General features: G+C 42.4%; 1 protein-coding gene across 2 annotated transcripts in view; it reads right to left on the reverse strand.

Annotated features, from left to right (window-relative positions):
• PTBP1 (polypyrimidine tract binding protein 1) overlaps positions 1-16841 on the reverse strand; it is a 50158-nt gene that overhangs the window by 9662 nt on the left and 23655 nt on the right. For both annotated transcript variants that reach the window (XM_034755537.1, XM_034755538.1), the window contains 6 exons: positions 16240-16386; positions 6442-6612; positions 4328-4438; positions 3746-3920; positions 2575-2649; positions 729-877 (listed from right to left, as the gene is read on the reverse strand). In XM_034755537.1, the coding sequence (XP_034611428.1) occupies positions 729-877; positions 2575-2649; positions 3746-3920; positions 4328-4438; positions 6442-6612; positions 16240-16386 (828 nt within the window). The remainder of the gene's footprint in view (positions 1-728; positions 878-2574; positions 2650-3745; positions 3921-4327; positions 4439-6441; positions 6613-16239; positions 16387-16841) is intronic.

Consider the following 16841-nt stretch of genomic DNA (forward strand, 5'->3'; position numbering starts at 1 on the left):
TATTTCATCCTTTTTTATTAGAAGGATTGTTCCAATTTTACTTGCCTTCATTTAAAAAAAACAAAATATTTTCAACTCTGAGAAAAGTTAAATGGAATTGAAAATGTAAATTTGTGAGTTAAGAGCATAAATAAAGAAAAACTTCAAGGAATCTTGGAAAGGAAAAAAAATACATGTGCGAGCGAGCACATGGCAGAGGGAACACTGCAGAGGTACAATGAAGCCAAGCTGGCGGGGGTCAAGACATTAAACAGAAAGAGTAGAGGGCAGAATGAACTCTCTCTGTAGTTCTGAATTAATGTATAAAATTAGAACATACCAAGGAAGGAAGGGAGGGACTTTGCTATTCTGTGACCCAAATCACACAAGATCCATGGGAGTGGGTGGGAGATTGTAAAAAAACAACAACAAGGGAGGGACACACTCTGTAGTTTTATGGGACCAGAGCAGAGAGGCAACACCCTTGGCTATCAACCAAGGAAGAGCGAAGATTTCAATTTAAAAGATAGACCTTCCCATTTCCCTTTAATGGCTAGAGTATTGATCTGCTTTGAGATTTAAGAGCAGAGCACTGGCAGAGCACATTTCATCTGCTTTTCTAGTTTTGCCGTTTCCTTTAGGACACAGTAAGATTTCACTTTCAGTAAGTTCCACCACAATCTTAGTGTTCAGAAAGTGAAAGCAGAGGTAACTGGAAGGAGAAAAAATGAAATTACAACTCCACTAACCTCAGGGTTCAGATTGCTAACCAGCAGAACGGAGTTCCCTGCCCCAGTGAGGCCGGGAATGCCCATCCGTCCTGCTGCAGCCGCTGCAGCTGCTGCTGATGGGATAGCCAAAGGAGCAAGTGCTCCGTGAACATTTGGAACTGACAAGCCTGGAAATTAAAGAATATTAGCCAGTAAAGAAATTAACAGCATGTACTCTAATGTGTCCGCTCCACTAGAAGGTAGCGCTTCAAACCCCACCAATCACAGTCCAAAAGCATTTACTTTAATAATGACAAGTGCCTCCAATTCTGATACTACTGATCGGTTCCTCTAACAGTGTATTTCGCTCTCTTGTGGTGCCGGCTGCATGACAGATGCCTCTGGATGTGATCTGGCTGGTTTTAATATTTTACATGTTCCACAGGCTGCAGAATTGTATGAGTGCAAAGCCTCAATTCTGTGGGTGCAGGAAGGGTACTACAAGCAGTGCATTTGTAACACTATTCCAACCAATGCATGCTACAAGTGCTTCATTCGGTTACCATGCATGCAATGAAAACAAATATTATACACTCCTACCAGTTATTCATTACTCAATCTGAGAAAGGATTAATTTTATGTACAGGCATTTCTATGGTGCTCATTGTAGGTATGCGATGCTCACAATATCAAACATACATCACAATGTCTTTAAAGGTACAGCTATACTGAAACAAAAAACACCTGTGTAGGAGCAAGTCTCAGTGCCTGGGTCGACTGACTTCGGCTTGTGCTACAAGGCTAAAAATAGAGATGTTCTCCCTCAGGCTGGAGCCTGAGCTCTGAGACGCCCCCTCGCCAGATTTTGGAGCCAGGAACAGCTGACCCAGGCTCTGAGACTGTCGAGGTGTTTGTTTTTTTACAGCACAGACTCCTTTCAATTTAGAGCTTTCCATCTTTAAGTACTGATAGAGCTACTGGTTGATTTCTTTCATAAATGATTAAAAACATCTATAGGGCATATGTACAACCTCCTTAGAGGGATGACACATTAAAGAGGAATTGATGGCCTGACAGACCACCTGGTTCATGACTAAATTTTTCCATAGACATCTCAAATTCCATTTAGCTATGCTGTTTCTACAGTTTATTGGTAACTCATTCCATAGTTTACTATAGTAAAAAGGAGCCAACCTACTGCTTAGCCTACTATTTGAAGTTCAATACAAGTATTTACTACCCAAAAACTGAGAAGGGTTTGAGAATGACATTTATTAAAATTGGCACTTCGGTCATATATGCATCATTTTGATATCGGCAATGAGCCCTGAAGTTCATAGGGCTGTCTATTTACCACAGTTAAGTTTAAATATGAACTTTATTCAATTAAAAGTATTAAAACAGAATGGAAAGGGGTTTCCAGTTTCAGAAGAAGCTTTCATGTAAGTGCTATAAAGTTAAAATTCTAGTGCCACTAACATACCAAATTTGCTACGCTTGGTAGAGAGTTCAGAAACAGATGTAATTATCTGGATTTTCAAAATACTACTCATGACTATTTGTGTCTTGCCTTCTTTCCCCTCCCACTACGTTGATTACTTCATTTACTACAGCCACACTTGTCCATGTAGATGGCTTCAAGGACTTCAGTATCTTCCATTTCCCCATTTTGTCTACTTATTACAGGACCATCTCATTCTATACCCTGTAATCAGCACACAGACTTAACAGTTCAGAGGGAATTAATATTTATTTTTCTAACCTAATGATCTTGAGACAACTTGGGTCGAAGTGGCTGTTCAGTGACAAAACATTTAAAAAGGCACTGCTCTAGCAATGGCCAGGCAACCTAAGGAATTCAAGTTTAATGTTTGAAATACAGTACCTGCTTGAGGAATTGCAAAGGCAGGAGGGAAGCCAGCTCCTGCATATGGAGAGGCAGAAATTATTCCTGGAGCTCCTGTGAAAGAAAGAGTAAGACCGTAAGTCTATGAATCTAATTCCAATAGACAAGACAACCCCACTTCAGACAGCCAGTTTGTCTCGTCACGTCTTGACATGTACATAACGGAGGACAGACTAAGCTCCTAGACACATCACAAAATTAGAACCGTCTCTAAAATCCAATGAAGCTGCTAAACGTTTCTTTTAAGAGAGTGTCACCACTGAATGCCAAGAACCAGTTTCCTATTCCAAGTTTTGCTTTGAAGCCACTTTCCAGCTTTGAAGCAGCAATTAAAAAACAGTTCTCTCTACCTACTTTGCACTTTTGAAAAGTCTGCTACTTTTTCCTATGTCATTGCAGTTTCAGTATAACACCATTCTCAAAGAGCCAGGGATATAACTAGTAACACCAGTCACTCCAAATCATTCACAGAACAGCAGGTGGCACTAATAGCACAGCAAATGGACAAGCATCTGCAAGGATTCTTGGTAAAGGGAAGCGAGATGGCTTATCAGAGATGCATGGTCTTTTTTTTTTTTAGTACAACCATATTAGTGTTCCATGTTATTAGCTTAAGACTTATATGCCACCAAAGAGACTAAATGGAGATTAAATTGACTGATCCAATGCAGAATAATCTGTTGGTTAAGCAGTAAATCCAACTTTGGACACAAGAAGTCTTGGTTACCGCACAAATCAAACCGGCAGGAAAAAGAGACTCACCCCCATAGACAGTATTTGAAACTCTTCTGAATGGAGGTAAGGAGCTGTTGCTAAAAACGCATTCATGGGTTAATGCCAACATTCCGCATTGCGAAATGCAGTTTCAGAGCCAACAGTTAATTTCACTATAGAGGGGGTCATTATGAAATGAAAAGGAGGAACCAGATGTACTCCACTAAAGATTGATACTTAGTATTGTTCAGGGAACAACAACACATCTCATTCTGTACAGAAAGTGGTTTGAATCAACAGTGCAATGAGCAATTATGATTTGTGAGGTGTCAACACTCAGATACCTTCACTACTTGACTCAAGTTCTGAATGTTGAAGCCCACAATACACAGACTTTTAGGAAGAAGTCAATATATTCTTAGAGGGGCTTTCTTACCAAAAGCAGCTGCCATGGTTTGATCAAGAGAGGGCTGGCTATCCCCAGAAGGTAAATCTGGTCGTGTGTAATCTCTGCTCTTATCATTGTTGTATTTAACATTGAGGCTTGTGAGTTTGGAGAAGTCGATGCGCAACGTGCAACAGGCATTGTAGATATTCTGCCCATCTAAAGACTGCAGAAAAACAAACCAGAGCTCTTTTACCTTGTCAAAGGTACCTTTATGCTAAAGAACAAATCTGATTAACTTGGATAGTTATTCAGACATCTTAAAACTGTAAGAATAAGCGCAAATAGCTTGCTTAGATAACATGCTATAAAATTATTTAACAAGATCCTGACACTGACTGTTAAAATTTCACTTTCAATGCACTTATTGGTGAAAGTCTCTCCCAATTACACACAGAAAACCTCAGTGAAACAGTTGCACATGTGTAACAGAGCAGAATTTGACCCTGTACTATTATGAACATTTCCATGTGACAGAAGCAAGACACAGCTGTTCCTAGATCTGTTGAAACCCTTTCTTTTACAAGTCATCCCTTAACGAGTTTAGGTGTGTGGAGCTGCCAGTGTACTCACCAGTTTGGCATGCTGAGCACTCATAGGGTCAGCATATTGTAACAGGGCCTGGAACTGGTTGTTCTTGGTGAATGTAATTATTTTCAGCACTGTGCCAAACTTGGAAAAAATCTGCAAGATAGAGTTTGCATACCATGTCATCTCACGTTTCTAATAGTTGTTTTCTCTTTGTATCTCTGCTTTTCACAATAAGAAACTGCAAATAATGCCACTTTCATCTTTTAATCTAATTTTTATTAAGATCAGAATGGAAAAGTAACCTAGGAAATAGGGTGTTAAAACATATTTCTCAACTATGTTCTGATTCTGTTTAATGAATGGCTTGGGGATCTCTGCAAAGGCTTACTGAATCTGAATTTCCAAAGCTGTATTATGCATGATTTTAGCTTTCCTGTGTAAAAAACTTTAGTACGATAATGCTGAAACCCTGCTAAGAGAAATAACTCTTCAAGGAAATTACTAAATTATTTACTTCCACTGGAGTTAAAGATGTTTAAGCAAAGGCACTTTCCTGTTTTGTTAGGTTAAATAACTGGTAACTTTAATTTGCATCTTTCTCTTGCAGTCAAGGTGACTAATACCCTGTATGGTAAACAGTTTAATATGGATTCTTCACAAAAGAGACCTGAATGCTTCCTCCAACGAATAGAAACGTCTATGACAGTTTTGTACGTGCCACTGCACGCATGCTTACCAACATGAGAAAAATATTATGCATGCATAACTAGCTACCTTTTAAAAGATACAATTAGGTCCTTTTCCTTTGTTTCCGAATCACGACCAGCTACTATTTTGAAGTGTGGCTCTTCGCGAATGGCTAGCCAACTACAAAAGCAGTTTCTCCTCCCTTGGTGTTCACACCTCAACTGCTAGAAGAGGGCCTCACCCTCCCTGATTGAGCTAACCTCATTATCTCCAGACTGATTCTTGCCTGCATATTTATACCTGCCTCTGGAATTTTCCCATTACACGTGTCTGATGAAGTGGGTATTCACCCACGAAAGCTTATGCTCCAATACATCTGCTAGTCTATAAGGTACCACAGGACTCTTTGTAGCTCTTCTCAAAATTACTTTAAACTCAACTTCTAGCTGGATAACTGGTGCTGTTAAATCATGTGTTGTAGTATTTGCACTTAGTGTATTTTTAAATGAGGGTTTGAAGAAAAAGGATGTTTCACATACAAAAATCAAGCTTTGCATTTTAAACTGAAAAGACACTGAACAGAGCAAAATTGTCCCCAGTGCCCTGTGCAATTAAAAAAACTAGTGTAGCACAAGTGCAACAAAAGCATACCTTTAAAATAGAAACAAATTTTTACTCTTGTGCAACTAAACCAGGCTAATTTATTTGTTATGGTTGACAGCATCTACAAGAATTTAAATGTGGCACATTTTAGTAGCATTATATGTAATGCCCATCAACTAAAGTTTCCTGGTTTAAGCCATGACACTATTTCACTGACACAAACTCCCTAACTTTACCAGTACTCTCATTGAGACAGTTTTGCCCAGTGTAGTCTTCCTTACCACTGCCTACACTTCAAAGTTTTCCTAGACAGAATTTTTTGCTTCACTGCATGAAGGATGCTCTTGTGTTTATTGGGCCACAAGTCTTGAACACCAATCACCCCAATAGACTTCACAAAGCTAGATTTCAGGTGGGGAGTGAACACTAGCAAATTAATACAATGCAATCCAATACTGTGAATGTGACTTGGCAATTAAAAATGAGAGGATACTACAGGAAGTGCTATTAACTGAAATGCCTCTATATTTAATATTTGTCAAATACTTCGTCATTGACTATTCAGCTTTAAAAACAGCTGGCAATGTGAAAATTTTGATGTGCCAGCCAACAGTTTATCTGGATTCTCTGAGATGCTTTTGTGTTTTACATTGCTAAAACACATTTATGTATCACTGTAAATGTACATGGTGCTTTACAGCTGTAAACATTCCCAGATGCAAGGACTTAACCTAAGACAAAGGAGAAAAAACTGAAGGGATGATCACATGAAGGAGGTTTTGGGTAAAGCAACACTGCTCCATACAAACAGCTGTTGCCATTTCTTCCATATTGATCTGCAAGAGGCAATTTGAGCATGATCTCACCTGATGCAGGACATCCAGAGTGACAGGATAGAAGAGATTTTCCACAATGATCCTCAAGACAGGGCTCTGACCAGCCATTGCCATTCCTGCATCCACTGCAGCAGCAGAGGCTGACAGTGCCAGGTTTCCAGACTGAACAGAGTTCACTGCTTGCAGAGCTGCCTGGGCCCGCTGCGGAAAGAAACATCCTGTCAGGTTAATAATACTGCAGGTAGAAGTACTCAAGTTTAATTTTTTGTTGCAAGTTTCCTACTTGGAAACTACCATAGAACACAACACTGATCACCACAATTGGAGATTAGGAGTTTGTATAAGGAAACTTACAACTAAGAGCCTGTTCATGTAACAGTACATTTCAAAGTTTCTGGCAGTGGTTGCCCACTTCAGAGCCAATAAGAGCATTGCAACATGAAAATGCAAACTAGAAGTTTTCCTGTAAGCAATTCATGCGTGTGAAGACAGCTAGAGTTCACACTTGCTATGATCCTGTTACTAGTGATTGCTTCCTCTCCACCCACCCTCCCAAAAGCCTAAACCGAGTGATCTTGTTCAACATTTGTTGATGCAAGGTCTGTGTTATTCCAGAATAAAGAACTTCAGGCTGAGCACGCCCACACGCTAGATGAAGGGTCTGGATTACCAGTATAATTACTTGGAACCACGCCAAACAAGCAGCACTAGTAACATTACACATTTCGTTTTATAACTTATTAGGGACATGCTAGAAACACATGGAACAGGAGTGAGGAAAACAGAAAAAGCATGGAGACAGAACTATCCTAAAAGTAACACCACGACACACTGGGGCTTCACCCTTCTAAATGTGCAAAGAATACTCCTCATCCCCAGGATTGAGAATTAAACTAGAATTAAGGTTCTTTAGTTATGGTGTTTGCAAGTGTCTTCTGCTGTAAAGTAATACTACAACTGGCAAGTCAGAGCTGAGCTTTCAACAAGCTATAGAAACTGACACAACAATGATTAATGAGCAACCTTTTTTTAAAACTATTTAGGAAGTTCAAACAAGTTTACAAATCCTTGATGTTTTAAGGACAGTGAAGTTAAAAGAAACTTGAAAAAAATACTTTCATTAAATGGAGAAAGTCTCCCTTTGTGAGGGTTCCTGTTCTGAGACTGTTTATAGAACACAATGGAAATTGGAATGTGCACATTACTATTTAATTAGATACCTGGGCTCTCAGAATCACATCTATGTTCACTTTACTTAAGAAAGTAAGAATGGCCATACTGAGTCAGACCAATGGTACATCTAGCCCTATATCCTGGCTTCTGACAGCAGTCCATGCCAGATGCTTCTGAGGAAATGACCAGGACAATTTCAAAATGATCCATCCAGTCATCCAGTTCCAGGTTCTGGCAGTCACAGATTTAGGGACACCTAGAAATGGGATTACATCTCTGACCATCTTGGCTAATAACCATTGATGGACTTATCCTCCAGGAATTTATCTAATTCTTTTTTGAACTAAGTGATAATTTTGGCCTTCACAACATCCCCTGGCAACAAGATTCACATTGTGCAAAGGAATATTTCCTTATGTTTATTTTAAACCTGCTGTCTATTAATGTCATTGGGTGACCTCTGGCTCTTGCATTATGTGAAGGGGTAAATAGCACTTCCTTATTTACTTTCTCCATACCAGTCATGATTTTATAGACCTCTATCATATCTCCACCGGTAATGTCTTTTCCATGCTGAACAATCCTACTCTTTTTAATCTCTCCTCAAATGGAAGTTGTTCCTCACCCTTAATCATTTTTGTTGCGCTTCTCTGTGCTTTTTCCAATTCTAATATATCTTTATTTTTTTTAGATGTGCGACTAGAACTGCATGCAGTATTCAGGGGGCGGACATACCATGGATTTATATAGTGACATTAGGATACTTACTGCCTTATCTATCACTTTCCTAACAGTTCTTAACATTGTTCATTATTTTGACTGCAGCTGCAGCGTGAGCAGATGGATTTAAAGAACTATCCACAATGACTCCAAGATCTAACAGCTAACTTAGTCCCCATCCTTTAGTATGTATAACTGGGATTATGTTTTCCAATGTGCATTACTCTGCATTTATCAATGCTGAATTTCACCTGCCATTCTGTTACCAGTCACATTCTCTGCAGTGAAGATCAATGCAAAGAATTCATCTGGTTTCTCCTCAAGAGTCTTGTCTTCCTTGAGTGTTCCTTTAGCACCTCAATCACTCAGTGGCCCCACTGATTGTTTGCTTCTGATGTTCTTAAAAATGTTTTCCTGTTAGTTTGTGTGTCTTTTGTTAAATGCTCTTCAAATTCTTTTTTGGCCTACCTAATTATATGTTTACACTTGATTTGCCAGAGTTTATGTTCCTTTCGATATTCCTCAGTAGGATCTGACTTCCAATTTTTTAAAGGAAGACTGTCTCTAACCTCCTCTTTTACATAGTGGCATTTGTTAGGTCCTCTTGCTTTTTTTTTTATTGGGGGGGGGTATACATTTAGTTTAAGCTTCTATTATGGTGCTTAAAAAGTTTCCATGCAGCTTGCAGGCATTTCATTCACGACTTTTCCTTTTAACTAACTTCCTAATTTTTGTGCAGTTCCCCTTTTTTGAAGTTAAAAGCTTCTTTTATATTTTCCTCTCTATCAGGAATTTTAAATTTACATTATGGTTGCAATTACCCAGCGGTTCAACTATATTCATATCTTGGACCAGATCCTGTGTGCCACTTAGGACTAAACCAAGAATTACCTCTTCCCTTGTGGGTTCCAGGATTAGCTGCTCCAAGTAGATGACATTAATGTGGTCTAGAAATTGTGTCTCTGCATCCCATCCTGAGGTGACATGTACCCAGTCAATATGGGGATAGTTGAAATCACCCCCTATTATTGGTTTTTCTGTTTTTGTAGCCTCTTTAATACCCCTGAGCATTTCACAATCACTATCATCATCCTGGTCAGATGGTTGGTCGTCTACTCCTATTGCTATACTCTTAAATTAATCAAGCATAGAATTTCTATCCAGAGAGTCTCTATGGTACAGTGATTCATTTAAGTTTTTTACTATATTTGACTATGCTTTCTTTCACATACAGTGCAACTCCCTCACTAGCATGACCTACTCTGTCATTCCTATATATTTTGTACCCTGGTATTACCATGTCCTGTTGATTATCATTGTTCTGAGTTTTTTGTGATGCCTATTATATCAATATCCTCATTTAATATCAGGCACTCAAGTTTACCCATATTAGTATTTAGACTTCTGGCATTTGTATGCAAGCACTTAAATTTGTCAATATTTAAGTATCTGTCTTTATATGACATATTTACTAGGATACAGATTGTCCCCTTTAATAAATCCTCACCTAAGGGATATCTGAACTGTGTGCACCTCCACATCTGTCTGTTTCCCCCAGCCCTTAGTTTAAAGTCTCCTCTATGATTGGCGGCATATAAAATTAGAACAATCTGGTTCTGTTTTGGTTTAGCCTTCCTGTAAAGGTTCCTCCTTTCCCAAAAGTTCCAGAGTTGCTAATAAACCTAAATCTCTCCTTTGAACATCATCTCATCTATGCACTGAGGCCCTGCAGTTCTGCTTGTCTAACTGGCCCTGAGTGTGGAATTGGAAGCATTTCAGAAAATGCTACCATATTCTTCACCCCCTATCATTTCAACTGATAATTTTAGCAGTTCATCTCCCATAGAATGCAGAAATGAATAGTAAACAGCATTAGCTACCTGAGAGCTGCATCCTCAAGCTTTCTAGATTGCAAAAGTTATTAATTTCTAGTTTTACCGGTTTAAGTTAGCAACAGAAAATGATCAGAAAGTGGAGGAAAAAGCAAGAGGGCAATCAAAAACATGTGATTCTAAGGTCCAATTTTTTGCAATCTACCAGGACTAGAAGTGATTATGTAAGACTACTGGAGACCTGTCCTGTTTGTTCAAGTTATCATACCTTGGAGGCTGTCATGTCAGCCTCAGTCTAGGGTCTTGTGCACAGGAGGATATAAAGGCGGGATAGCATGTTAGTAGATCAGGACTAGCAGTGCTTTAGCATTAATCCAGGACTGAATTTATCCAGCTTGAGCCTCAAACCAGCAGAATGTTCAATCCCATATAATGGTGCTTAAATAATACACGGTATAAAATTAATAAATCAGATCATTGAGCCACAGCATTAGTGGAGCATCAGGACCAACAATGAAACCAAACGGACAGTTAAGAATGGCCACAGTGGGTCACACCAATGGTCCATCTAGCTTTTTACCCTGTCTGACAGTGGCCAATGCCCGATGATTTAGAGCAGTGATCTCCAACCTTTTTTGCCCCCAAGATCACCTTTTGAGTTTAAGGGCAATCCATGACCTCCTCTGCCTCTTCCCCAAAGCCCCACTCACTCCATCCTCCCCTCTCTCCATCGCTCGCTCTCCCCCACCCTCACTCACTTTCACTAGGCTGGAGCCGGGGACGGGGTGTGGGCTCTAGGCAGTGTGGGAGGGGGCTCCAGGCTGAGCCTGAACCAGGGTGTTGGGGTACAGGAGGGGGTGAGGGGTGCAAGCTCTGGCAGGAACTTTGGGTGCAGGATACTGGCGCTGGGGTGGGGCTTGGGGTGCAGGAGGGGGTTTGGGATGCTGGCTCTGGGAGGGGGCTCAGGTCTGGGGCTTGGGGTGCAGGAGGGTATTCGGAGTGCTGGCTCCGGGCAGGGGTGCGGCCTCCCACCAGGTGGCACTTACTGTGGGCAGGCTTCCAGCCTGCCCCGGCCCCGTGCCGCTCCTGGGGGGCGGGAGGGGGGCACGTGGCTTCACACACTGCCCCCGCAGCTCCTACTGGCCACAGTTCCCGGCCAATAGGAGCTGCGGGGTCGGTGCTTACAGGCAGGAGCAGCGCACTGAGACACCTGTCTCCCCCACCATATGGGGGTCACACTGGCCACTTCAGAGAGTGGCGTGGGGCCGTGGCAGGCAGGGAACCTGCCTTAGCAGCAGCCCCACTACACCACCAGAGATCGCGATCAACTGGGAGAGTCTCTAGGATTGACCAGTCGATCATGATTGACAGGTTGGTGACCACTGCTTTAGAGGGAATGAACAAAGAAGTTACCCACCCAGTGCAGTAACTGTAGTTCAAGATGTGTCCACCTATGGGTGCTCCATTTTAGATGTGCATATGCACCTGTGACTGGAGATTTTCATTAAGTGTCTGTTCAGCCCATGGATGAGCCATTGATATTCCTGTGCCCCACATCAACGCTATATCAGGCTGTGCAGGCGAACCACCCCCGGGTTCCTTCTCCAATGCCGAGTCTCAGAAGCAAACTCCGAACAAAGGGGAAGGAGGGCAAGTAGTGGAGCACCCACAGAAACACATCTCAAAGAACTACGGTTACTGCAAAGGGGGAGTAACCTTTCTTTCGAGTAGTGTCAATATGGGTGCTCCATTTGAGGTGACTCCTGAGCAGTATCCAATCAGGAAGAGGGTGCTTTGGAGTCGAGTCCATTACAGAGGAAAGAACCACACTGTCAACTTCTGCCTCAGATCTGGAGGCATCGATTAACAGAGTGTCTGGAGAAGGTATGTACCAAAGATCATGTAGCAGCTCTGCAGATTGTGATTTTGTGGAGTGAGCGGACAAGATTCCAGAAGGTGGAATGCTGGCAATACTAACTATATAAGCAGCCCTGAAATCCATTTTGATAGCCTCTGGTTAGAAACAGCAGAGCCTTTTGATCTGTCTGCAAACAAAACGAACACCCTATGGGATTTACTAAATGGTTTAGTCCTATATAGATAGAAAGATAATGGCCTTCTGATATCTAGAGTAGGGGGCACTGTCTCCATGTTGGATTTGTGAGGTTTTTGGAAAGAAAATTGGTAGGTAAATGATCTGATTCAGATGAAACTCAGAAGACACTTTAGGAAGGCCTCGGGGATGCAGATAAGGACATTAGCCATGTAGAAAATTGTGAAAGGAGGGTCTGCCATAAAGGCCCCAGTCTTTCTGAATCAACAGGGTGAAGGTAATAGCCACTAGGAAGGCTAGTTTAAGAAAAGAAACCTCTGCCCCTACACTGCGAAGAACCTTCCACCAGTCTAGGGAACGCTTCACCAGCTGGGAAACTGACACCTGTGTTTGTTTGGCGAGTAAATTGATCCAAGCCACCCCTGGAAACAGAAAAGGTGTACCCTCGCATGTTCTGTCTCAATGGTATAAACTACCACATGACTGAAGAGTTGAAGACTGTTTATGACTGAAGTCTGGGGGCTCCCTTGAATAATTCTGACAAGGTCTGATAATGTCACAAGCCTGTCCATGGGAAGGAAGGTCCTGTCTGCTAAAGAATCCATGAATGTCCCTATAAATTGTATGTTCTGAATGGGTATCAGTGTGGATTTTTCCACATTCAACTGAAGACCCAAGTCTAAGAACAAGAAAAGCGTTTTTGCTGTGGCAGATGACACCTCTTGGTATGTCCAACCCCTTGTGCAGCCAGTTGTCAAGGCACAAACACTATGACCACCCGATGATGCAGGTAGGCAGCCACCACGAAGAGAACCTTTTGAAACACCAACAGAGCTAAGGAGAGATCGAGCGGGAGCACCCGATACCGAATATGAGCCTGGCCTACGACAAGATGCAGGAACCTTCTGAGAGATAGGTACATCACTATATGGAACTGTGCATCTTGAAGGTCAATGGCTGAAAACCAAACCCCTGACGTTAAAGAAGGAATTATAGCTCCCCACATCACCATCCTGAACTGTTTAGATTTCACAAATTTGTTTATGAGCCTTAGATTTAAGATGGGTCTCCACCCTCTGTTTTTCTTTGGTTCAAGGAAATACCATTAATAGAAGCCTCTCCCCCTGTGCTGAACAAGGCCCAGACTATCGTTCCTAAACAAAGAAGAGAGTTTATTTCCTGTCCTAATAGGGACTTGTGAGAGGGATCCATGAAGGACAGAAGAGGGGAATGAGGGGGCAGGAGGGAGGTAAAATGGGTGGTGCTGCCCGATATTACATCCAACATCCATTTGTCCAAGGTGATACACTCCTAGGCTTGTTGGAAATGGAAGACTCTGTCTCCAAAGGGGGGAAATGGGGAAAACACTGGAGTTGACAAGCTAATGGAAGTCTGAGGTTTGAACCCTCAACCACCCGGTCAAAATGGATGCTTTGATGAAGAAGCCTGCTGCGCAGATGCATCAGATAGGTTAGATCTTTTTCTCTGAAACCTGTGTCTTTCAAGAGGCTCTCTCACCCTCTGAAACCGGAAGAACTGCATCACCTTTGAGCCATTTGTGATCTAAACTTCCTTTTGCTTGTAGGAGTGTAGATACCTAACAAGTGTAATGTGGCCCTGGAATCCGTAAGGGTATGCAAAAAACTCATCGGTATTTTCCACCAACAGCTTCAGTCCATCAAATGGAAGCTCCACCACCATATTCTAGACTTCTCTGGGGAAGCTGTAAGCATGTAGCCCCCTTGAGCTCTACTGCCGTAGAGCTCAAGGGGGCTACAATATCTGCAGCACCCAGAGCTGCCTGAAGAAATGTCCTGGCCAGTAATTGTCTGTCAACAATAGTGGCCTGCAATTGTTCCCTTTGGGTTAGGAGGAAGGTGTTAAATTATCCTAATTTTGTATAGTTTATTGATGTATTCGTATTTTGCCTCCAGTACCCAGTAATTTGCAATATGGATCTGTAGGGTTGCTGATGAACAGGAATCTCTGCCCAGCAGGGCCAGGCACTTCTGGTCTCTGTCCAATGGGGAGGACTTATAACAATGTTGCTTGCCCCGTTCATTAACTGCATCAGTCACCAAGTGTTAGGTGGAGGGTGGGAGAATAAGACCCCCGAGTCCTCTGACATGTGGGCATTACTGTAGCTGGGGTTTGTCAAATGGTTTTAGAAGGTTCCAGGAGAGCCTTGTTGAGAGGAAGGGCAATTCTGGATGTGTTGCGAAGTAAAGGATATCCAGCAGCTTGTGTTTGGATTCTCTGACCTCCTCAACAAGGTATCTAAGGAGTCTGTCACTCGCCTAACAAGATCCTGGAACTGCCAAAAGCCATCCACCATAGATGGAGGAGGCATTACAGATTCATCTGGTGAAGATGGTACAAAATGGTATAAGGATTGGCTTAGTCTGACCTAGTTTCTTGGGATTCAAATGTTTCTTCCTCTTGCTGGAGAAGAAAAGCTTGAGTCTTCCTTTCATTCTGATGGGAGAGGGTTGGGGGCCTGGAAAACTGTGATAAAGCACTCAAGGATTCCAATATCACCACTGAGGACCATATGGGCGAAGGGGCGACACCCAGGGTTGCTCCCACCAGGAGTTGAGGTCCTTGAGTACTGCTCCTACCACTCTGAGAAAGGAGGTCCATATATGGGTAACATAAGGGAGCCCTGAACAGCAATCTATGCTGAAGGGAAATAATCATCCTCTTCTTTTATTGGTAGATATTCAACTGAAAAGGGGGTGATGGTACTGGAAATGTATAGAGCTCTGAAGACTGAGTGACTCAGTACCAACAGGCACTCTGTAACCACCAGCAATGAGGAGATTGGTTCGGCAGTCACCGATAAGTCCTTTGTGTATCTAAAAATCTTGCAGCTCTGACTGATGTTGCGGTACCAAGTATTGTTGCAGCACCAACAGATCAGTATGGTCGTCCTTGATTGTCAGTACCGATTGCTTAGGATGCTGATGTGGCTGGAGGCTTACATGGTACTGAAGAACTCCATGGGGGTATGGGGAAAGGAGTTAAGTCCAACAGTACTGTTCCTCTGTGTTTGGTCTATCAATCTCCTGGAGACAGTATGGGGCCTTCAGAGAACCATGCCTGGACTTAAACCTGATTTCCTGCTTACCAGCACTGGAGGATATTTTTGCCTCCATGGTACTGAGCCTCAAGGATGTAGTCTCTGAGACGGTTGACCTGGTGAGGGAATGAGATCTCTGAGGAGGGTTCTTTGGGAAGGGATAGCGCTCCTCTGCTTAGGATGTTTAGAAGAGGACTCTGAGGATCTCCCCTTTCTGGAAGAGTGCTGTGCCAAAGTTGAAGGGGCGCTAGAGGCCCCCAGGGAGTGATGTACATGGGAGCTCTTACCTGGCTCCGAATCAGGGTGAAGGGAATGCTCCACCATCAGTAGTCACAGCCTCCCTTCTCACTTCTTCCAAACCCTACATTAGGGGCTAAACAGAAGCTACACTTCTGAGGAACAAGCGACTCTCCCAGGCAGCAAATGCACTTTGAGTGTCCAGAACTGATAGGGATAGCCTCCCTCTACATGAGGTGTAACATTTAAATCCCAGTAAACCAGTTATGCCCCACACTGGTAGGATTTCCCCAGAGAAAAAGAAAAAACTCCTCCCCTCTCCCCCAAGAAACTACAAGCTATGATTACAAACTAAGAACTAACTAGCTAGCTAAATTGGGATAAACAAGCACTGCAAAAGCCAAGGCAAACGTGCCAAGCTCCACCTCAGGTCAAGGTGGTGGAGAAGGAATTGAGGGCAGTTCACTCGCACAGCCTGATATACCCTCAGCACAAAATGAGGATATCAACGGCGCAGGCTGGACAGACAATACTAATGAAAATCTCCAAAGGCACATGGGGCACACGTGCACATGAAGTGGAGCACCCATAGGGACACTGCTCAAAGATCAAGGCAATTTTGAATGATTCGTCCTGTTATCCAGACCCAGCTTCTGACAATTGGAGGTTTAAGGGTACTCAATGACATGCTAGGCAGTTGTTATTGAAGGACAATAAAAAGAATTACTACTCACTGCTTGGTTTGGAGAGTTGTCTGTTTTGAGTTCCTTGTGGTTGGAGAACTGAATGTAGATGGGCTGGCTTCGAAGGACTGGAGTGACTGTGGTGTAGTAACTTACCATGGTGTTGGCTGCTTCCTCGGTGTTCATTTCTATGAAAGCCTGCATAGGATCACAAATGTGACATGTCCTGGTTATTAGCAGAGCTGCTTACGTTAAGGTGGCAATTTGAATGTTGGATGATACCATGATGTGACTGATGGAAGGTCTTCTGTACAGGGTATTATGTGAGATTCAGGAAGATGTACAGTAGTAGTGTGTTCGGAGTGTGTTGACATGCAAGCTATCAAGGCCACTTGCTTGTACAACAGAACTGCAAGAAGTTTTCAACTAAGTCTTGTTTTTAGAAGAGACAAACCATATTGAAAACAAGTGAGAGTTTTCACTATGCAGTTAAAAACACCAGCTTCATTTGCTTGGGTCTCATTTTTAGGACTTCAGATCAATTTTTGGCAACAGATCTGTTATAAAAAACGGTTCGCAAAAGAATTTCAGTAATCAGACTGAAGAGATCATCAATTCTGACAGTGCCAAAAGTGTGACAGTGACACTAGCTC

The sequence above is a fragment of the Trachemys scripta genome, chromosome 22 (genome assembly GCF_013100865.1).
Source record: "Trachemys scripta elegans isolate TJP31775 chromosome 22, CAS_Tse_1.0, whole genome shotgun sequence".
Lineage (NCBI taxonomy): Eukaryota > Metazoa > Chordata > Testudines > Emydidae > Trachemys > Trachemys scripta.